General features: G+C 40.2%; 1 protein-coding gene across 1 annotated transcript; it reads left to right on the plus strand.

Moving 5' to 3' along the window:
• The first annotated feature begins 268 nt into the window (after positions 1 to 268).
• Positions 269 to 23,726, plus strand: LOC145440301 (uncharacterized). The gene is made up of 10 exons (XM_080317869.1): positions 269 to 541; positions 611 to 742; positions 1,084 to 1,257; positions 2,590 to 2,748; positions 6,376 to 6,561; positions 9,020 to 9,157; positions 9,221 to 9,343; positions 15,722 to 15,841; positions 21,485 to 21,685; positions 23,449 to 23,726. The coding sequence occupies exons 1-10, from the start codon at positions 334 to 336 to the stop codon at positions 23,607 to 23,609; spliced, it is 1,602 nt and encodes a 533-aa protein (XP_080173995.1). The 5' UTR covers positions 269 to 333; the 3' UTR covers positions 23,610 to 23,726.
• The last annotated feature ends 329 nt before the right edge of the window (positions 23,727 to 24,055 follow it).

A 24,055-nucleotide genomic window follows, 5' to 3' on the forward strand; every position in this document is an offset into this window, starting at 1 on the left:
TAGACTTACTGGTTATATATATCCAAAATGTTGTATAGGCTCATACCTAGGAAGAAATGCGATACTGTATTGACCGACAGACAGACAATTTATTGCTTCGTCCAAAACAAATTTGGCTGGAGATGTCGATATGACCTAGGTCTTATTACTCAATCCCGTTACGCCGCGATTGCTCCCAAGACGTGTTTACGCGGTCAGTGTTGGTGAGATTTGATGCATCGATGCGTGTCCACTCACCCGTTCGTTTTTGGTTATAAGACTTCGCCGAACCTTTTCCTTTACCAGTTTGAGAATACAAGCCGTTGCAGAGGTGCGAAAACGCACAGTATCACCATGAAAGCCCTGGTAGTAGCTGTACTATTGCTTTACGTGAGCGATCGAAGTTTCGCTCAGTATTCCTGCGTAAATCCAAATCGACCAGACGTCAGATACAACGTGGGTGACACTTTCACCAAGCAAAAGCGATTTCAAGGTGCACGGGGACAATTGACAGGGACGTATAATTGCGAATGTCGTCAGTACGGAAGATCAGTATGTACAGGTATAGCATACTAGCAATTTGCTTCTTTGCTATTTTACACTACAGTAAATGGCTCAAATTATATCACAGCCGTGGATATTCCTTGCTACGACGCGAAATTAAAGATTTACAGAGACTTGAACGAAAGGTTCGACACAACGTATGGGGGAAGGGAGATGACTTGTACTTGTAAACGAGGGAGAATGCAATTCGTCAATTGCGGTTGGTTCTTCTTTTTAATTGCTTTCCAATACGAAGGTGTTATACTTGTTACTATTATTATCCTAGATTATAGCCTATCTAAGATGAGCCTACCCAAACCTTCCAATACGTAAGTCTGCTGCTATGACTTTTCACATCGCATGCAACACCAGCAGCAACGGAATATATTATTCGGAATCCGTTAAAATCAAGTTTGGGTATACATACATACTGCATATGGATGATATGACGCACGTTTAATATCAAATAAATATTTCTGTTGGGACTAATTCCACAAACGATTTATTTATCAATATGATCTGTGATTCTGTGAAGCTACGATCTTTTTCTGCTGACTCCAGTGTCGACAAGGACAACCGTTCCTCAAACTCAAAAAACGTGTCGCGACTACAAAGGAAGAACAAATATAAGGCCGGGAGAGATATATATCCCCATGACACCAACCGGAAGGCTGTACTCTTGCGAATGCGGAACTAACGGGCGATTGGTATCGGGATCATGCAGCGTATATTCGGGTGCGCATTTACCGTTCCAATCAGCCGTAGCTGTTATCAATCTGACTCTACGATATGTAGTTTATATTAAAGTAGAGGTGCGCAGGAGAGCCATCCACACTGTTCAGTGTTCATGTAGAACGTATAGATATAGAACCACCGTGCACTCTGATCGAACTATATTATCGTTCCTCAGTTACTCCCATGACAAATTGAAAGTTGTGCGAGTGAGTAGAGAACACGTCAAGCTTTAAACTTGCTAAGAGTGTTTGAAAAGGCAATTAAGGAGACCACAGGAGAAGAGATAGGATGAAAAATCGGCACGATCGATTGCAGAATTTGTGGGTGGTATAATGTAGTACGACGTCATGGTTACATTGTAATGTGGTGAATAAATATGGCCTTACAACAATACACAAGTGCAGAATGTGTATGTGAGGAAATTCCATTTTGATATCTGGCAGTCAACTTATCATTGGGCTTAGCAAAATCGAGTACATGAGTGATTCGATTCGGCTTCTCGGGTCGAGTCGGTTATTATTTTTCGAGTGTAATTCAGTACCACGCAATAGCAGTATGGGGAGCGTGGAAAATTTGGACCGTTTAGGCGACCACAAAGAAATACTTCCAGCTCCACACTACATGAAGATAATTTGATATTTTTCATAATTGGTAAATCATTGCACCTTATGACTATATGATGTGGGTTAGTCACGACTTCACCGATAAGTCATTTGCATAAACGTGCGTAGATTTGTGTTATATTGGGGTTTTTCAACCTTTTTGAAAACCATCCGCACTTAAAATTTTGCGGGGATTTGATCTGCACAAACCAGCCGAAATTATTACGCAAAATAAAAATGATTTGACTTAATCACTAATTTTCCAACAATAGGCGACCGGTTAATCAATGTTGCCGGTGAATATTTCTGACAATTTTAGACCAGTTAGGCACAATTTCCAGCTCCAAGGCTCCCCGCATTAGGTCATCAAGTGTTTCATCAAGGATGCAACTCCCGTTTCTCGTTTTGATGTCAACTTAAAGTCCTTTTCGATCGAAGTATTTGTGGTGATTCTACGAGAAAGTCTAGTGCTTCTATGGCCAGGTCGTTGCACATTAGACGTCAGAAAATAAATTTCATGCCAGAAAACGTAAAATTCTTACAACTCGACTAGAATGATTTTACTGTATGCTCGATTCGAATTCGACTACTGAAATCATTTGTCCTAGCTCTACACTTATTACCCATGTTCATTATTGAATTTCTCAATAATGAATTCGCTATGTACGACCATTGTAATCGAAAAAATACCATGATAAACAACCGCGACGTATATGTTGAATGTGAGCAGGCGACTTGGAGTCCTCTTCCACAACATGCCAGGATCACATCAGCGGCGCGAATGTGCGAGTGGGAGCGATGCATGTGGTCCAGTCTGTAGGTCGATTGTTCAATTGTGAATGCGGAAATGATGGGAGACCTGTCATAGGAACATGCACTAGGTACACAGGTGAGTGGTACGGTTAGTGAATACACAATATTTTAATCACGACCATTTTTGCCATTCGCACCTACGGATCGATGGGATTCGTACTAAAATATAAGGAAACCTCTGCCCTCCGTATTCATATGAACAGCAAAACAGACTATAGGGCCCCGCAAAGACGCAAAAGTACCTGAGCAGTGAGCAACTGAGCCCTACTGAGCATGCATGTAGTCCTATGATGTTACATGGTGCTTGATTACCATTGTCTTGCGCAGCAGGGCTAAGCGAGCTATAATTAAATCGGGTACGCCCGCGACATACATTGTATAACCAAGACCGTAATTCAACGACCAGAATAACCCCATCCGAATCCGTAATAGGTAGTCCAAGTCAAAACCTACTCTGTTGCGATTCAAGATCGAGTATTCTGGATTCGAGCGCAGTATTCGATTATCACGCATTGTGATGCTATGCAAATATAGATAATGCTGAAGGTTCGAATATCTATGTTTTATGCCAGATCTAAACCACATTCATGATAATTTGGTAAGTTGTCGATGATGCCTATTTCATTGCAGTTTGAGGTATTGCTACGAGTTATTCAATGCTCACTACTTCACGAAAATGATATTTCAACTAACGACGGTATAATCTAACATGCGTAACTTTGTGCCACGTGGTTTGGATGCTCTGATCAGACATGGGGTAATAGTGATTTGTAATCGTAATCGATTACGACAATTGCGGTATTTTAAAATAGTCGCAATCGATTGCATTCGAAAAATGTTTGAAGTATTCGTTATCGAGTATTTCACATATCTAATCGAATTCGTTCTAGAGCGATTATACCTCGAAATTAGTTATAACATCAGGTAAAATTGCAAGGCCAACCAAAATTTGATTAGTCTGGCCTCGAAATTTGATGGTGACTAAAACATCCGTTCCGACGCATTGGCTTAACCAGTGGCCAGCCACATTTATTGCAGATCATCGTATATGACCATAACATAGAATGTTTCGTAGCAGATTTATTTGATTTGAAATTTTTTTTGAAACTATATTCGCAATCAGGAGATAACGTATCGTCCGACATGCGACTTCGCTTGTACGCTCGCAACGAGATCGTCGGAGTTGAATCATTCGCACAAAATGATAGAGGCATGTTCACCGAAACCTTCGATATTGCTATATTTAAACGCCTACTGATCCTGTCCTTGCCAACAGAGCCCAGTGGTATACAGAGGCGACCCCCAATATATTCAAGTGACATATTTAGTGATCGAATTCATTCATTACCTTTGAATTTTTTTTTCATGACGTTATTGTTATCAATTTTGACGGGTGGTAAAAGGGACGACTAAAAAAAGGTCAACAACATTCAAGGGGCTGCGCAATGGCTCGTACATCTAATGTGGCCCTTTGGCCGAAAAGATGGGTCACCCCGGGATTATACTCTACAGCAGTGTTTCTTGACCTGGTCGTCAGCGCTCCCATTGAGTGATTTAGATTTTGAAGGGGTGGAAACGCTCAGGGAGCGATATGCGAGGCGCTGGGCTCAGGGCGGCGGTATGGGGGCGCTGAAGAAACATGACGTCGCAGTGGGGACATATGATTATATAGTAGGACAACAGTTCTACATATCCCTGAGTTGTCGTTACAAATTAACATTCGACAAAATATGAGTAATCTCGAAATTTAGCGCGCGAAATATATACCGACAGTTTTTGCAAGATGTTTCCATGAATGCAGCGGTTTATTAAAATGCATGTAATGCGCGTACTTTTAGATCGCGAATTCCCCGTTAAAATACTCCCGTCACGCTAGCTCGGGTTATTTTTCACAAAATGTTTCGAACTAGGTATTTTATTCCGCAGCGCGCAGCGTTTCGAAATTGAAGAAAGAGGCACTGTGCCACTTTTGAGAGTGAAAGCCTTTTGTACTTCAAAGTTGCTTTGAACATTTTTGGTCAAAATCATTAACCAAATAAATTTGTGTTTGAGAGCTACAAAATTAAATCTTCAGAATACTTCTTTATCATTACGTAATATGGGTTGCTTTGTTAGGAATACATTCATGTAAAAGTTAATAACTGGTCTCAGTACTAAACTCCATGTGAAAAAAGATCTCTACCACTATCCAAGTTGATTTACTAGTTATAGAAAGCAATAAAACAAAACCCAATACAATTAACGGCCCGGTATTGCCAGTCGCGGAGGTCAAGTTAAGTCAAGTCAATTATTGAAGATGAAGCGAGTCCAGTCAACTCAAGTCATGATTCAAATCAATGTATATTGGAAGATAAGTCGGGTACATATCGAGTCGTCATTTATGCTGAATCAAATTATGAATATACAGTTACCTATACATGCAAAACGACAATGTAGCTCTTCCACGGACGTAACTGCAAACTAAGTATAGGTAACTGATACCCTCAGTCCATAAATTATTATCAGTCAAATGATAGTACAAAAAAATAATACAAAACCTTAAAAAGCTGAACCAAATTGATATGATGCAATACACAGCCCATCTACACATTAAAAAGCTATAATTCAAACAGGCCAGGCCGTATATATAGCGCCTTGACGACGTTGCTCCCAGATTTTTGAAGCGCCGAGTCAAGTCAAGTCATGTCATTATTCCAAAATGACCCGAGTTAAGACAAGTCACGTGAAAAAGTTCACTCGAGTAGTCCCAACACTGCCAATATGAATATAGTTTCGTCAATGAACTTAAACATACATTCAACCCATGCCTATAAATTTGTCAGTCGGATATGTTCCATATTATATTGGAAATTAAGGCCGATTCCGAAATATTGATTATGTAGCGAAAGCTGTGATCCAAGCGTATATAACAGCAATCCAATCCGAGTACACAAATATGAATTCATGGCGATGCCAAAATATTATCTGAAAAACGCTAAGAATTAGCTATTTTTGGCATATGCCAAAAATAAACATGCCTGGTAATCACATCGCACATGATCGTTTTATCAACTTCACTGAATCTGCAACAGCTGCTGAGACTTCCTGCACGCATGAATGCAAGTGCTGCCGTGGCGCTGACCTGCTGTAATGATTTAGAATCTCTCAGTAGGGATTCCTTTTGTACCAATGAGAAGTAGCCATTAAAATATTGTTTCATAGCCACATATTAGTGCATCTGTATCTTAACTTTGTAACCATAAATTCAACGTTGCGCCGTTCTTGAGAAAGGACATCTGCATCAATTTCACTCAGCAAGTGCGTATATATTTTAACTGCATACAGGACTGCAGAGTGTAGTAGACCGTGGATACAGCTATTTATTGCTTGGCATTTGAACCGATGACGGCGTTTACTTAAGATGCGTTTTGTCATTTAGTTGTTAACAACTTGTAAAGTGATCTTCTCTTTCATTGTATTTCGATTTAACCTCAGTACATCGAATAAGCCAATATCATTTCCGACCGTCTATCATTTAGGCTAATTATCCAGTAAATTCGTATTTGACAGGCCATCGCAAAAGAAGGCTTTGTTAGCTTGACGTGTCTTTCTCTTGAACTCATGTGAAACCAGCAAAACACACGATGCAATACCATACCATAACATACCATACCATACGTCAGTCAGTTAACTTGGCTTATATTGTGAAATGAAATGTTCACAGGAACCACCAGCCGACCTGTACAGCCAACGCAGACTTCTCGAGTCGTCGCGCCCTCTAACCCATGCCAATCGGACTCTCATAATTGCGGCGAGAATTCTCAATGTATCTATCGCGGAAGGGGACGACACGACTGTAGATGCAATCCGGGATATCGGTCGCTTACTCGGAGAGAATTCAATTGCACAGGTTTGTTTAACACTATTGGAATTATTGTGACTTTGGTGGTGGTCCGTTGTGTGTAGCTGTGTGCCCAAGTTAAGCTGGGATTCGAAATCGAAACCCCGACCTTGTGAAATGCGATTCTATCAACCGATGTCACTTTTTAATGTAAAGCCTCGCATTCCAGATGGGTGTCTGAAGAGAACAGCAGGAGTCACGCCGATTTGCGATAATTTTTTATTATGCTACTTTTCTTTGTGTCAAATTAACACATTTAAATATTCCTGTTCGTTTAAGACTCTGTTGACGCACACTCCATTTTGTGAGCCAATAATATAAATTGATGTATTAGATGTGTAGCTAGATGGGTAATGTGGTAGATTTTTTTGTGACTCAGAGAAGATTTGCAGATTAGCGTATTCATTCCCCAGTTTATTATAGGTTATGGATTTCGCGTAAGAATAGTCGTATCAACGCAAATTTAAATCGAGTATATATACGTTGATATGCATCACATTATTAGGGCGATTTTTTTGGACCTGAAACGGAAGATTTTGACCTAAATATCAAAGGTTTGACATTTCTGACCTAAAAAACTTCATTTTGACCAAATTTTGATCTCATGTATGCAAATTAAGTGTTTTCGCACATAATGTTAAAATTGTATTACTTATCTTCATTGCTGGTCGAAACTGTCTATCCTAGCAAAGTAGTTTGGTCCGAAAAAACGGTTTTGACCAAAAAATGACAAATTTTCACATGAAAAAACTTTATTGTAACGACATCTGGCTCTATGAAGAATTCCAGTAGTTACATCACGTATTATGGCAGAAATAATTAACATTTGTTGTAGTAAAACGAAAGATACTTTCCTACATTTCGGGTAGAAAGTGTCTGTACTTAATAAGTAGCCGGCCAAGAATGGAGAAAAAACGTTCGACAGCAGCAGTTGTTGATTTACAACGATTGTGCGTACACTGCTGGTGACACACCGTGTTGCTTCATTCTGACAATGTTGTCTACATCACAATTTTTCATCATGCGTTTCTTGCTATAAGAACCATGCGATTCCCAAGCAGTCTTGCTTCAGTTAGGATATTGCGGTACGTTGACCACAACATTATAGCACAGTGGTCGGGAACCTATGGCTCGCGAGTCATATATGGCTCTTTTGCGTATAAGATATGGCTCTTTGCCAAATATTCATTTTTGTACTGAATTGATCAATATTGCAGCGACTTGTTAGTAAATTTTCATCACAACCAGAATAATTATTCCTGTGGCAGTATAAACATGTCTTCGAGAGGCAAAGGCAATGCCGTGTTCAGGTTTAGGTGCTCGAACTCTTTTCAAATTCCTCAAATTTAAGTTACTGTCGCGCTGGCGACCATTATCACTCGCGCATTCGATGTAGCCGACCCGACTCGAAATCTTGAATTGCGCGATACGTTGATTGGTTAAAGAGAATAGCAGACATGGCGCCACCAATAAGACAACGCAGTTTTCAAATACACGTTGTCTTCCTGGTCTACGGTGCGAAATGAACCGCCGTAGACGTGACATTCACAATTACAAACAACGCCATAGCTACCCAGTACCCACGTTCTTGATTGGCAAGTTGCTGTACCGGCGATAAAATAGACGTGTGGCGCAACATTATATGTTACCGTGGAATACAATGGGAATTGAGATGTCGATCAGTATTTAAATTTCCGGAATCAGCGCGACAGGTACATTGAATTAATATCAGTTATGATAAATTCTAAGCTATTTACGATGAATTGCGTTTCCCTCTCGTTTCGCGCTTTATTTTCGAACAATAAAATGAAAATTGTATGAATTTGGGAAAAAATGTTCAAAATCTAGTCATTCATGAACATCAATATAAAATACTGATAATAATTAAATGTTTCAAAATTTTCGGTAACAGCTTAAGAGTATATATGGATTGCTGTTAGTGACCATGTTTTGCTCCATCTACGTACGTGATCATGGGTCCTCGCATTTAAAAAGAGCATCACGGCGAACCTACGTTCTCTTAACTCAAGTTTCGCATGCTCAAGTAAGGCAACCAGCACGATTAGTTCGAGTTTTTACAGTGGCAATGTGGCGCACACGACGAATCCCGTGTAGCGAGTTCCAATTAGTGCTACGATGACGTCAAAATTTTTCAATTGTGTCGTAACACCTGATTGACATGTCTGGCTCTTTCGGAGGTAAAATGGAAAAACAATAAGGCCAATATGGCTCTTCGGACAAAAAAGGTTCCCGACCACTGCTATAGCACCATGTCAACCTATTTGTTTCATTTGACCATTTATGATTCACAATGAGCAGACAATGGTCGGATTGAAAGCGCTTCTGTATGCAGGCAGGCATCTGAAGCCAATGAATTTGGCGTTTCGAAATTAGTAGCGTTGCTGAATTTAATCTCAAATATCCCGTAGTCGAGCGATTTACGACTGCATATATACCCTTTGCTAAGATATTGACGAATGTTCTGCATCGTTTTCTTACGTCCGACGTCGGCTATGTGGCGAAAATGCCGCGTGCGTCAATTCTCCCGGATCATACTCCTGTCAATGCGAAGAAGGCTTCTCCGGTGATGGTCACACGTGCGTCAGTATGTTAATCTTCAATCTGTACTGCTTCTAGTTCTCTGGTTGAGGATTTTTCTTATTGACAGTTATGGATCAGTGCACAGAAAACCTCGACCAATGCGACATCAATGCTCGCTGTATGTCGTCCGCCACTTCGTTCCAGTGCGTTTGTCTTGAAGGGTACGAAGGCGACGGAAGAACATGTACAGGTGAGGGTTTGAGAAAACTGCTTCTAGAATATAGCGACGATGCTTAAGTGAAGATGGGCACAATGTAACGGATACTCGAACATGAATCGAATATTTATATCTAAGGATTCGAGTCGAATAGTCAAATACGATTTGTTCGATTACTGAAATTATACACTTCTTGCCACCGATAGTTAATTTGTCAATAATAATTATGGCGATATTTTTTTACCTAAAAAAACGGAATGTTTTGAACTAAAGAATCAAAATTTTGACATTGTTTGACCTAAAAAAAACTTAATTTGGACCAAATTTGGACCTCTCATACCTAAATTAGGTGTCTTCGCATATAATGGTAAAATTGTACTACTTATTTTCAATTTCAGGTTGGAACTGTCTGTCACTACGAAATAGTTTGGCCTGAAAAATCGTTTTTGACTTGAAAACTGACAAAGCCTTACAAAAAAAAACTTTGTTTTGACGAAATCTGGCCCTATGAAGAATTCCAGTAGTTACATCACGTATTATGGTAGAATTAGTAAAAATTTGTTATAGTACAACGAAAGATATTTTCCTACATTCTCGGGTAGAAAGTGTCTGTCCTTACTAAGTAGCGGTGTCTTAAAAAGCGTAGAAGTGGGCCGTGCTACAAGTCGGCAGCTACGGAATCCAAAATAAGGATTATCGGCCTGATGTAAACGACAAACACCATGAATACGACAAAACAACAACAACAAAACTGAAGTTGTTCATACACTGCTGGTGATACACCATGTTCCTTCATACTGACAATTTTGTCTACATTACAATTTCTCATCATGCGCTTCTTGACATAAGAACCATGCAATGCACACGCCGTCTTGCTTCAGTTAGGATATTGCGTTCCGTTGACCATAACACCAAGTCAACCTATTTCTTTCATTTGACCGTTTATGATTCACAATGAGGAGACGATGGGCCGTCTACTATGGAGGGCCTGTAAATTAGGCTACAAGCTGTAAAATGTCAAATGAGTTCACCGACAGCGCAAAATCTACGATACGAACGAAATGCAAGGGTCAAACAAAGTTTGACTTTTTTGACTTCGTAAACAATTTTGAGAAGTTTTTGACCTAACGCTTCAATTTTGACAAATTTTGACTTATTTTGAGATAAAAAAAAAACATCGCCCTAATGATGATTATAGTTTCGATACTATATCCCACCATGGAAGGCTGTAAACCACAATTTGTCGTATCGCAGCATAAGGTGCATGTACAAAGCTGCACACATTAGTGGAAATCACATTTCCGTGAAGACTGGACCAATCCACAGCATTTTCACAAAGTGCAATGAAATAGGTTTAATTGACAAAGTAACAAATAATCTTTTATATGATGTAGAACTGACATTATATTCTGTGTGGTCGCGTAAAAGATACATGTTTAAACTTTGCACGTCGTTCAAACTGTTTTGACGCCATATAAGGAGTGGTTCTTGAATACTCGCCTAGATTCAGAATCGAGTCACCTAGTATATCGACTCCGAATCGATTATTAATACTATTAATATTATTATTGGGAATTATCGCCATTTATGGCCTTGGGGTAATTCAGATCAAGCGGTAACTATATATGAACTTATTACAGCTTCGACTGCGAATCGGGTATTAGGATTTCAGTCGAGTTGATTTTTTGAGCATCCCTAATTATTACGCCATAGGAATATGAATGAGTGAAATATGTAAGCATTGCCAATGGCTCAGCGCATAGCGATAGTAGTTGTCATAATATGGCAGCTGATTGTAGCCAGGTTGGAAAGCACTCACTGACATACGAACAGAGATGGTCAAAAGTAGCCAATAAGGCTAACCAAGTGGGAGCAGAAGCTGCGACGCGGAATTTTATTAGTGGGAGTAGTGCTTTTTAAATCTGCCCAAAACTACTTCAAGGAGAAGAATTTGCTGTCTTTGATAAATACTCAAACAAATAAGTAGATTTAGGACAGCAGAGATCGGGTGCAGAGATCTGGGTTTGTGTCGTTATACGTTAGATCAGGGGTTCTCAACCCACGGCCCGCGGGCCACATGCGGCCCGCAGAGGTCCATTTTGCGGCCCGTGGCCTCTTTCATTACGAACGCAATTACTACTGGCCTAGCATTGTTGCATATTAATTTAGCTACTTAGCTCTCTTATCGCACCGTCGCTGTTTCGTTTGAATACCAATTATAACACGTGTTCTGGTCTCTTGATATGTTCTCGAGTTTGGATTGTTATTGTTCTGAATCAGTATTGGTATGGACCTTTAATTTTTCACTAGTCTGCGCGCACTCACCAACTCACCGCGCGCTCCCTTGGACATCAGTGCGTAACGACTGAAAGAAAGGTCATCATTTCGTTTTTTTTTTGTGCGCGGCACAGATTTTCTGTGCGTGGCGACTTTGTCAGCAGTAGAATTTGATGAATTTGCTTTCTCATATATAAATGTAAAACCTATATTTGTCATATTTGTCGAAGAACAGTTGTCGTAACGAAGCGTAGAAGCTTAACACGATACCACTAAAGTTTATTCTAGTTTACATGCCACCTGATCTTAGAAAAAACGTTACTACCTAGGCGTCAAGCCCAGTAATCCATAGTTTGAGGAATTATTAAAATTGCCAACGACGTTACAGACGCTTTGGAATATCGCTAAACCCACGAAATCTGCTACAGATTGTGTGATTTCACTCATACTTTAACATACTGTGCGAATATTTGCTGTTTTCGGGACTTAGCAGCAATGTTTCCTCCAAGCTGGGCAAGTGCGCAAATGCGCAGTGCTGACCGATCTGTGCGCGCAAAATATCCGAAATGATGACGTTTTTTACAGTCTTTACGCACGGTTGTCCAAGGGTCTGCGCAGTAAGTTGGTGAGTGTGCGCAGACTCGTCAAAAATTAGAGGGAACACTGCTTAGCAGTATAAGGACAACATTACCCGACAAATTTTGAAGCTAAAGTTGTCCGATTCAGCCGTGACCAGAAGAGTAGCCAGTCGACATTTTATCGCATGCTCTGAAACACGCTGCCGCGTATATTACTTTAGCCTAGCATTGAACGAATCCACCGACTTCACAGACATTGCAATGCTAATTTTCTTGGTGCATTTTATCAGAGTGGACATATTTGCAAAAGAAATGCTGGCATGGCAAACGTGGAGAGGTGGCCAGCGAAAAACATCAACTTGACAAAGTTGACTTCTGTAACTATTGGTGGAGGGCTCTAGCTATGGAAGGAAAGGACATGGGTTGATTGGTTTGCTCTGAAATGACCCCGAAACGCCAGACTTCTCATTTCACTGAGAGCTCAAAGTGATAATGGCCTCTGTTGTAACAAAAAAGTGCCTGTGTTGTGACGCACAAGGCCTAAACGGCGAAGCGTCACAGTAATACCGTGTGTAATAATAATAATAATAATAATAAGGTACATATACCAGTGTTGGGATCAAGTCACTACCTTCGAGTCACGAGTCATTTCGAGTCATTGCACATTTTGACTCGAGTCAAGTCAAGTCAATTGATTTTCGAAAGTGACTCGAGTCGAGTCAAGTCACTCGATTTTTGGAGGTGACTCGAGTCAAGTCGACCCAAGTCAAGTCAAGTCACGAGTCAAGTCACAATTCAAGTCAAGTTGCCTTTTCGAAGTATGAGGCATGCTTACGTCATTTCATTTTGTTAGCTGTCTGAAATATAAATAGACTGCTCATTGATTTTGAACCGATCAACGAATATATAATTAAATATACACGCCAGAAAGCGCTGTATCGCTCACATATACGTATAGAACTGCTAAACTACGTAAGTAATAGCATAGCCTCCGTTTATAGTTACCAGCCAAAATAGAGAATAGAGTAACGAATTGATGAGATGCAATACATTACCCATTTACATATTAATACAATTCGAGCCTGCGCCAATGGGGTAGAACTATATAACCTGTATTCGAATTCAATTTCAATAAAACAAGAGGTTTGGTTAAGGTAAGAACAGAGAACAGAAATATACATTTTGCTATTAAATTACTTTACTAGTTTACGACAACGTAAGCGGTAAGCTTCAATCACTTCGTTTGCGGTCAATTTATTTGTGAGAGAACAATGGAGGCTTAGTAAAACACACGATCATTGAATGATTGGTCGCTCTTGCGGGTTACACCAGCGTTTCGCGTGCAATCCGAACATATGCAAGACACAGTGATTTTTATCGTCACCGATTACTTGCATGATGACTTGAAATTGACTCGTGAATTTTGCTCCGAGTCACGAGTCAATCCACATTTCCGATACGCTGAGTCAAGTCAAGTCAAGTCATTTGAGCAAAGTGACTCGAGTCAAGTCAAGTCATACGAAAAAGGTGACTCGAGTCTGACTCGAGTCAAGTCATGACTCGAGTCATCCCAACACTGACATATACCGACTTGGAAATGAATGCAATGCTCCATGAAGTGATTTACTTGCGACGCCGGAAGATAGCCTACATATTCTCACAAAAAAAACAGCGATTGAAAACTTACGAACGCTGTCCATTAATGCTTTGAAATGCATAAAAATGGACTAGATGCCCGTATACGACTAATAAATAGGCTCCTGTAGCCTAAATTTGATAGAAGCTCACAAATGCATGGTAATTATGTTTTGCGGCCCGCAGCGCGTCTTTTGCGGGTAAAATGTGGCCCGTTCTACATGCGAAGTTGAGAACCCCTGCGTTAGATGCAGCACGACCCACTTCCGGGCTCTTTTAAGACACCGATAAAGCGGATGAGATGGCGAGTAGGATCCTAGATAAACATCCAACACTTAGGTAGAAATTATGGAGTCAACCTTGGTTGGAGTCCAATCCGCAATCTATTGGTGTTGTATCTGTGGGTTATACCACTACGCTATCTCGCCACATGTCATACAAGTGATACCTTTGCTATAGAGCAGTTGATTTACACCTTTGGTTCATCCCAGTGCCCTTTTCATGAAACGTGACGGCGTTGTTCCCTCATTTATTGTAAGGCATATAGATAATAAGACGATGAACGATACAGAAAAGTCGGTTTCCCTCTCTTACTCTCCCTCGCTCTTATTGGGAGTACATGATATTTGAAAAACTTAGCGAAGACTAAGTATGTCGAATATGACGAAGTAGAAGTAGAGTTAGCCGGAAATCATAATTACTTGAGCAAGTACTGCAAATAGATGATAACTACCTAAGTATACTACGAAAAAGCAGAAGTATATCGTTACTGACCACGTCTGCATACGAAACATACTATCACGAAATTTCCATCCATTCAAAAGTTGGTATTGCTATGCAAAAGATAGGAGAAAGTCAAAACCGCAGACAATAGTTTATTAATCTCTATTAACGAATGAAACTTGGCAAGAATTGGTCAAAGCGGAAACAGACGCCATTCGATCAGATATAAATGTTACTGCTGTGAATCTCTCAATTGCGAGTCATTTTAAAAGCAGTTTCCAGAGATCCTCTAGAGATAAGAACGTCTGGAAAGTAACTGATCACGTGGCGTATTGAAGGAGTTTCGGCACCTCGGGATTTTAACTGCCTGTATGATCTTTTACCTGCGCTAACCAAAGGAATGTTACAGACTCCATTTTAGGTGGCATAAGTTTGGTCGTAATACGCGAGGTCACCCGCACAAGTGGCCGGTTAATGCGGGCAATGTAGCATTTGTGATATCCACGTGGCTTACCAATAAATTTCTAGCAATTTGGTAAATTATACCCAGAGCACCTGGCGTATCCTGTCATCAACAACTTCAATGATCGGTTCAGCGCGTTTTAGGCCTGGCTACTTAACTATTTTAGCAAGGATCAAGTTGCAAAAGCTTAAGCCCGTTATCACTTACATGGAATAATTTACATTCATACAAATGTAATACTGTACAACTATATACAAAAGGCAGTAAAGTGGTAGTAGGAATACCTCAATGAGCGAAATATATGTAGTGATCTGTTCTTCACAGCTACTTCTCGAGGTCTTGATTTTAAAGTGACAAGAGCGAGTCGAGGGCAGTGCTGAAGGTCACTGGCCATCCTAATGCGAAATCTATTCATTATATAGTTCATGTTTGTGACGGCTGAATTGTAACTGTAGACCCAAACATAGTGAGAACTTTCACTGCTAATTTTGCAAATCGACGATGAGGAATTTGGTTTTCTTAAAACGTATAATTAAATACTGATGCATATAGGGTTCCGAACCACTGAAAAGGTCCGCATTCGGACCGCGGACCGCCTGATTTAAGAACAAACGTAAACAAAGGTAAAACTCATTGCAATTGACTTTATGTACAAGAGGTTAGCAGAAATTAATCATATGTGTCGATATATATTTGCCACTTTTTGCTGTTTTGCTGTTATTTTCTCATATTTAGAGGTCGACCCCTGCTCACAAGAAAACGAATGTCATGCAAACGCGGACTGTATAAGAACTCCATCCTCGTACACGTGTGTCTGCTCAGATGGATATGCGGGCGATGGTCGTAGATGTTCAAGTAAGTCAAATCAGACCGTTGACATAATCTGATTGTATTTAATTGATAGGCGTGCGTGTTGTCAAAACCGAGGGCAAATATTCGTACGATTTTTTTTACCACGTCCAAACCCAAGTCTACATCCAACTCACAATCCCTTCATATCTTTGATACCGACTTAGCGTACGGATGACTATGAGCAGAGGTGCTTCGGAACGAAGTAGCCTATTGCCACTTTTTAGGAGACTACATTCACTTCTACTTTAGAATTTTCAGCCGTTTTAAGAACATTTACGCCTTGAAATCTTTACTTACTTGGATATCGTTTCTTATAGTCATACTTGAATAGGAATTTATATCGTTATTTCTACTACTACTTGAGTATCAGCAACGATTACTTCAAATGACCACCTCTGAATTTGGAACATTCAGCCATCATGACATTAGATTTAGATTCGGACGAGATATTTCGACTTGTATAATATCGGTCTCTATATGAGGTCATCATCATTGCCGCTACGATCTCATTTTATTTGGACACGCAGATTTTTGGGTCTCAGGTCCGCGAGACGTCTCTGTATAGTGCTTCTGTGATTTAGAGTAGCCAATCCTAGCTATACGTAGAATCTCTTAAGTACCAGAAGTGATCACAGTAGTCAATGTTACTGTTACGTTCTAGTTCTTCGTAGATCAACAAACACATACGACGAGCTTCCAATACGAATTCAATGTTGCTGTTATTGTTTTGTTGTATTCATGGTGTTTGTCGTTTACATCAGGCAGGAGACGATTTCACAGGTAAAGTGATGCACACTTATCCCGAAACCACCGACACTTACAAATTCAAAGGGTTAAATGTAAATAGTGTTCAAGCAAAAGTGGCAGTATAGGCTGAAATATAACCACTCGAGTAAATAGTAGGGATGGTGTGAACGTGAGGATCACGTTCGTGTTCTGCGTGTGAACCTCAGAAATTTAGAGCTTCACGTTCACAAATGAAACTTGGTATAGGTTCTGCACTGTGAACCTTTTTCATATATCACAATTTTTTCTTCCTTAGAACATTTTGGTTGAAATTTATTGCATTTCAACTGCGGGCCCATCTATGCATGGCGCTGGCAGCATAATACAAGCAACACTAAACGAGCATGCACCTTGACTATCTCAAAAATTCTACTTGCTTTGTTACCAAAGTTTGCTCGAAATATCCAGCTTTCCGTTTGTGAACATTTGAAGACTCTCTGCTGTGAGCTTGACCCACAATCACGCAACATCAATAGCGAAATATACTACATGTAGGTAGTCAGCGAATGAAGCTTATTCAACCAATCAATGAAATTGATATCGTTGTCTGATGTAAAAAATGTAGCACGCGTACGGGGTCAATCTTGATTTCGTATGTTTATTGTATTTGAAACCAAATCCGCGCGATCGGGGTGTTGGCTATTGCTGTATAACTTGTTTGTGGTGGCGAGATAGCGCAGTGGTATAGTCCGCAGATGCAACACCAATAGGTGCGGGGTCGAGTCCGACCGAGGTCGACTTCTGAATTCCGATACCTAAGTGTTGGAGGTTTACCTAGGCTCCTCCTCGCCACCTCATCCGCGTCAGCGGTGTCTTACAAAAGCCTAGAGGTGGGCCGTGCTATAAGTCGGCAGTTACGGAAAATAAGAAGAATATCGGCCTGGTGTAAATGACCATAGTAGTCTACAAACACCACGAATACCCCAAAACAAACAAAAACTTGTTTGTGGAGTAATATCGGTAGCAAGCATAGAAATCCGTTTTACATTCTGCTCAATATCAACGTAGAAATACTCGGACGCCGAATACATTGTCCGGTCTGGCCTAGACCGTTAAGGCGTATTAGCTTATACTCCCTTGCACATCCTCGGCGAAATTGTTGGCAAAGCGACGGAAGATATTAACCTTAATGGATGATTATATCATTTGATTACCTCAGTTGATACATTTGGCGACGTTTATGACGTCAATATGTACTTCAGCATTGTGGCAATATGCAGAGGTGGTCAGTAACGAAGTACTTCTACTTTTTCGAAGTGCTCAAGTAGTTTTCTTCAACTTCCGGTACTTACTCAAGTAGGTCTGATTTTCGCTACTTCTATTTCTACTTCGTAATATTTTGTGTCTACTTACTTACTTTTCGCTATTTTCAGTTTGTTAAGTAGAAGTAATTTAATCCTACAATCAGTAAGATAGCCTGAGCAATTTCAGGGCAGTTTTCGCGGAGTATCAACATTTAATTTTCAAAAAAGTTGAGAAAAGTCCAGAATTTCCGCCGCGCATTGCGCTCAGTGGATACGGAGTAACCAATATGATCACACGAACGTATCGCTGAACATAATTTAGGTAGCGGGTTTGCGTGGTGCCGTTCACACAGCATCCCAGTATATATGGCTCATCATAACGTTTGAAACTGATGTTTCGCAATCCAACATTTACTTATCATATCGTAATCTAGCAGTCCATAGCGCGCCCTAATCTGGAAAAGTGGTCTCTGATATTTTTAGTTTTAGAGCTGTTTTAGCATACCACATTTAAAACTTTCTAGACTAAAGACATGAAATACATTTTCCGCTATTTATATTTCACTTTCCATTCCCAGTATCATATACTTTGAGTTCTTATTAATATCAGTTCTTTGTCTGGATAACATACATGTTGAAGTATAGAAGCAAGTGTAGTAATGCCTTCAATTTCCACAATTTCCAAGCTCCACAATATGGCATTTTTACGATCCACCATAATTTTTACTAACGTTTACTAATCACGCCTAGTGTTTACACCGTATCCTATACAACAGGCCTGGGCAAAGTGCGGCCCGCCGAGCGATTCTGTGCGGCCCGCGAAATGTAGCTTAAAATTTCAAATATCAAACCTACTTTTTAATGTTGCTGCGTGGACTAAAACCATAGGATGAATAAACAGAACCGGAAATTCGTTTACTATCAAGTCTGCTCATTAGCATACCGTGATTACGCAGCCTATACGTACCTCACATGCCTAATCCAGATTTAAAGTAAAGTCAATGTAGCAAATTATGCTGTTAAAATTAAAGTCGCAAGAAGTCACCAAACCTTCTTTGTTGCCATTGTCACATTACGCATTACGCGATCTGTGTTTCAAATTGTTACGTGATGTGTTTCCAAATCCATAATTCGTGAAACAGGTGAATCAGTACCCATGATTTTTATGAATATATCACCACCAATAAAGGATGTCAAAAAAAGAAAGCCGAAAGTTGAAATTCAAAGATGGTTAATAACTGCAACCACAACGAGGCCATTTCGGCAAGCTGCACACTTCTCGGAAACCAGCTACCAAGACTATAAGCTATATATTATTCTCAGGACTGTAACTCCCGCACCCCAAACCCCCCAATAGGGTGGCGAGCCCAAAATTATTCCGTGAATGAACATAAATTATAAGGTATTTTTTTGAAAATTTATGCAACTTCATTCAAATTTTTCTCGCGCTCGGCGTGATTAGAGATCAATGGTTCTTAGAATTGGGCATTTCGGCCTTAGCCATTACCGCGCCACGACGCACCACGATCAATGAAGCAAAGGGGAAAAAGCTCTACAGCGAGAAAACCTTGGCCGAAAAGGACTGCCCTTATGATGACCGAAAACCACGAAGTCCAATTGCCCATAGGCAATATTTGCCAGTGAAGAAATACCAATCGGGAATCGGATGCGTCTTTTTAGTTTGGTACGCTTTGGCGATTTCAATACATTTTCACATAGCAGACGGGAGGTCACGAAATAACAACATGTAACGAAGTAATTATACCAATGGGCCTTCCCGAATATTTCCAAGACAGTACCTTACTCAGCTCTAGCGGTAAAACTGATTAGGCCACTACGTGGACTGAGACAGGTTAAAAAATATAGCAATATATGTGCAATTACCTATGTTATTGACAGATTGAATCATGAATCATGAAAAAATTCCGCGCTTTGCGCGATTAGAGCATCAACGTTGCCAATTAGTGTATACAAGACATCTCGTGCATCGTCCATCTCGATGGCGGCAGGTCTGGGGGCGAAGCCACCAGGAGCCTGGTTTAGATCTCTATGGGGAGCCCAAGACCAACGTTTGGGGGGATGATAATTTTTATTGATAGAAAAACGCGGATAGGCGTTTTTGGAGAGTTCAAAATGTATAATGTTTAGTATTGTTACAAAATATGACGGTAAATAAATATTTTTTTGGGTAATTAACCGTCACTTTGTCATTCCCCAATATCAACACATCCACTGAGCACCAATTCATGCAATTCGCTGCTTCCAATTTAGAAATAAAATCAATACGCTGGATATTCTAAAATTTCTTACTCGGCTCGCCATCATATTTCTGCTTCTCATTTGGCCCGCGGGGAAAAATAATTGCCCACCCCTGCTATACAACGTCTCCGTATTTCTCTTCGACTAAACTACGGGCCTTAAAATACGGGGGAGTGTGCCATACCATGATATTTTATAAAACGAGGATTAGTATCGCATTTCCATATCAACACTATCATTATCATCCCGTGATGCGAACAAATGCTTATGCTGTCGAAAATTGAATACCTCCTGGTATGCATCAATATGAATCACGCTTTGCACCTTTCGCATAGCTTAATTTCCACCTTTTGACAATCCATGCGAACGAATTACGATCGTTTTCACAACTACTTACTTACTTGAGTCGATTTAAAGTCAGTCAATTATACTTCTACTTCAAGTAGTTTTAGGTTGCTTATGGAAGAAGTACTTCTACTCGTACTTGAGTAGATTTTTTCGTCTCTACTTGAGTAGCTTTCTTGACTACTTCGACCACCTCTGGGTGTGGCCCTAGGTATCTGTAAATTAATATAGGCTACCACTTCACTAACATGTAGGTTGGATTTAGCAATATAACGTCAAGTGACGTCATGACGTTCACATTCGCATTCACACAGAACCTTTCAAAAAGGTTACCGTTCACGCGAACCTGAACCTTTCGAAGGTTCACACCATCCCTAGGAGTGATGAGCGGATAGTGCTTTTCGAGACTACGAATCCCTCCGACAACTTTGGTGTCTGAAGAAAACTCCCTCCGACTCCGAAGAGCTCAATCCCAGACTCCGAGATACTCCGGTGAATCTCGTCAAGTATTAGAAACAGTGGCAAGCATGGTACATGGTACAACATGGTACATGTGATAATATGGTTGGCCTCATAGTAATGTCTACTCTCCAGTCTCCAATTGAAGTGCAGATGGCTGATTTTTATGCACTTGACAATCATTTTTCATGTTACCCGTCATATTACAACTTTACAAGGTGTCAACTGTCTGTGTTTTGGTTTGTAATCATAATCAATAGTGTATTCTGGTCAGAGCTATCCAAAGATATCGGAGACAAAAATTACAATACTCCGAAATTATCCGAAAAAATATCTGTAGTAAATACCGACTCCGCTCCGACTGTCACGAAATCGGCAAAACTCCGCTCCGAATCCACTCCGACTCCGCTCCGATGCTCATCACTGATCTCTAGTAAAATAGTCAAAGTAGGCTAACTTATCGTAGGCCCCGATCCGACAAAGGCCGATAATAATGTCCAAATTGCGAAAGCATATTGATAATTTGTATAACATCTCATTAATATATTTCCAGAAATGTGCAGGGATGACGTTTCCGGACAATTTGTTGAAAATGGAGAGCCCTTTCTGCGCACCAATGCAATTTCTGGCGCACAGGAAGCTTGCACTTGTGGAGACGATGGTGATGCCATTCCTGGGTCTTGTATGGGAGAATTAGCAACAACAGAAGCAACAACCACGACAACCACAACAACAGAAGCTACTACCACAAAAAGTTAGTTCGTTTTTACCAGTAGCGTGAACATATATTTTGAATACACAACCAAATGCAAAGCTTGGCGAAAGCAGAGATGGATAAAGTGGTAAGCATTGATAAATATAAGTAACGCCGAACATTTCTGATCAATTATCGGGCAAACTCGATTATCTGAGTGATTCGATACCGAATCGAGCATCAAACTTTGAGTCGAGTCGAGTATATATGGGTATCACTTATTACTAGGGCTGGGCCCAATGATTCGAGTACTCGAATCTGAATCGAGTATTAATTTCAATGATTGGAGTCGAGTAGTAAAAAATTATTTTTTCGAGTGCTTGAATGTTACGCTCCTCGCTACTGAAAGTTAATTTATCAACGAGAATTATAGTTTCGATACAATTTTCCACTGTGGAAGGTTTAAAATCTTGATTGGCCGTATTGCAGCATACGAAACATAAAGTGGCATAAATGGTACTCGTTGGAAATTTGGCGTATCATTCCTGTTGTGATGTCATAATTGATGATACTCGAATACTCGACTCGAAGTATAATACGTGATTCAGAATCGAATCCCTCAGGTACTGGATTTTGTCCAGCCCTACTCATTACGAATACGAATACGGACGGCGTGGCAAGTTCAACTATTATCAGCTCTTATTCAAGTTTTAAGCGACGACGACGAAAATAAAACCAGTCGAACGCCACATAATGATAATTCGACCGTAAAAATGATGCATAACGATGTAGTCCTTATCAAAGATATTTTTGGGATTGTTTATGACCGTGACCGGAAGTCCTTTTCGTCAAAGGAGCCATATTTACCCTATATTTTCCATTGTCAATGCCAATCCACTGTGGCGTCACAATTAAGTATTCCTGATGGCGAAAAAACAACAAACAAACAAAAAACAATGAAAAACATGTTTCAAACAAGGGCCTTGTTTTAGACATGTTTGCTTTAAATTGATTTTTGTTTTAAATGCAACCCTATAGCTACGACCAATTGTGGTTTGAAGGCTTCCATGTTGGAAAAAAGCATCGAAACCACAATATCGTTGACAATACGTTGTACAAATTACAATACGTTATATTGTAATGGAGCATGTAACTTCAGTACTCAGAAAAATGTCGCACCAATACCCGGACTCGAATCGTTACAAGTAATACACCACCCCACTCAATTAAAAGTACAAGTTACGATTTCCAAGATGCGTCTAAACTAGTTCATGTTGAAGTAGAATGAATGTCTGAAAGCTCTTAGGAAGTAGAATGAATGTCTAAAAGCTCTTAGGTGAGTTGTACATTTGATCACACACTTGTAGTAACTGATCGGCGGTGGCTACATTCGATATAGCAAGATGGGTCCTCGCCACAAGAAAAACTCACTGGTGAAAATGAAAATAGTGGCAATTTTCGAAAATATATTCAGTTATCGCGATAAAGGGGCTATCCCGCTCAGTTATTAAGGGATTTCACCTGTAAAAATGAACATGTCAGCAAAATGAATGATATGATTCCTATATTTTCGATGTGAAAGAAACAAGTCCACTTTCTAATCCATGGGTTGGCAGTCATTTTAGCTTGAAGGCCTCATTCAACATCTGAATCCATTCGCGGACCGCACTATAGTAAAATTGAGATTATAAGCAAAATCACAATCTTTTATTTGGATATATAGTGACAGAGGACATGGAGATAACATATATCTATATGTAACAAATATAATATTGATTTAATAATAACTTACGCGCGTCAGGAACACCGTTCGTATTTTACAGCACCCCGAACCAGACGCCCGATCACTTGCTATCGTCATCGGTACGGCCATATCCCGGTCGGTACCTCCTATGAGAGGCCAATACGTGGCATAACATACAGGTGTACATGTAAAGACCGAAATGGCAGAGGTGTAACTTCGTGTGGTAAGGCCGTCGTATGACATGGAGACGATTTCTATGCTTCACGCTGCCATCCTGGATATGTGTCGCCTCTTTTGTACATAGTTACAGTGTAACGCGGTGAAATAAGACATAGCAATAAAAGGTGATGTAGGTGATATTGTTTTGAAATTGAATATGAAATGGTACGAGCCATGGGTTGCCGACCTCCAGGGTACATGACAATTGCAGGAGCTAACAGGCTGACGCACATAAATCGGAAATTCGATATTTAGCACGATTTCGCTTCTCGCTACCAGGCGCGTCGCCTCAGAATAGACTGATGTCGTATAGCAGCCCAAATCAGTGATTTACCTTGAGATAGTGACACCTGACAAGACACAGAATCGCAGATGCAGCTAGCCACCAATCGCAGAAGTAAGCGTAGTGGAGGAAACCACGGACTTCCTCTGGTAAACTATTTTACTACACGGTAAAATCAGTTCAC

This window comes from Botryllus schlosseri, chromosome 6 (genome assembly GCF_051294905.1).
Source record: "Botryllus schlosseri isolate E-star chromosome 6, Bs_hap1, whole genome shotgun sequence".
In the NCBI taxonomy this organism is placed as follows: Eukaryota; Metazoa; Chordata; class Ascidiacea; order Stolidobranchia; family Styelidae; genus Botryllus; species Botryllus schlosseri.

Excerpts from the sequence above, each read along its gene's own strand:
- LOC145440301 (XM_080317869.1), top strand. The coding sequence starts at position 334 with ATGAAAGCCCTGGTAGTAGCTGTACTATTGCTTTACGTGAGCGATCGA. Across the intron at positions 2,749-6,375 it reads AACATGCACTAGGTACACAG|GAACCACCAGCCGACCTGTA; the intron begins GTGAGTGGTACG and ends AAATGTTCACAG. Across the intron at positions 6,562-9,019 it reads GAGAGAATTCAATTGCACAG|ATATTGACGAATGTTCTGCA; the intron begins GTTTGTTTAACA and ends CCCTTTGCTAAG.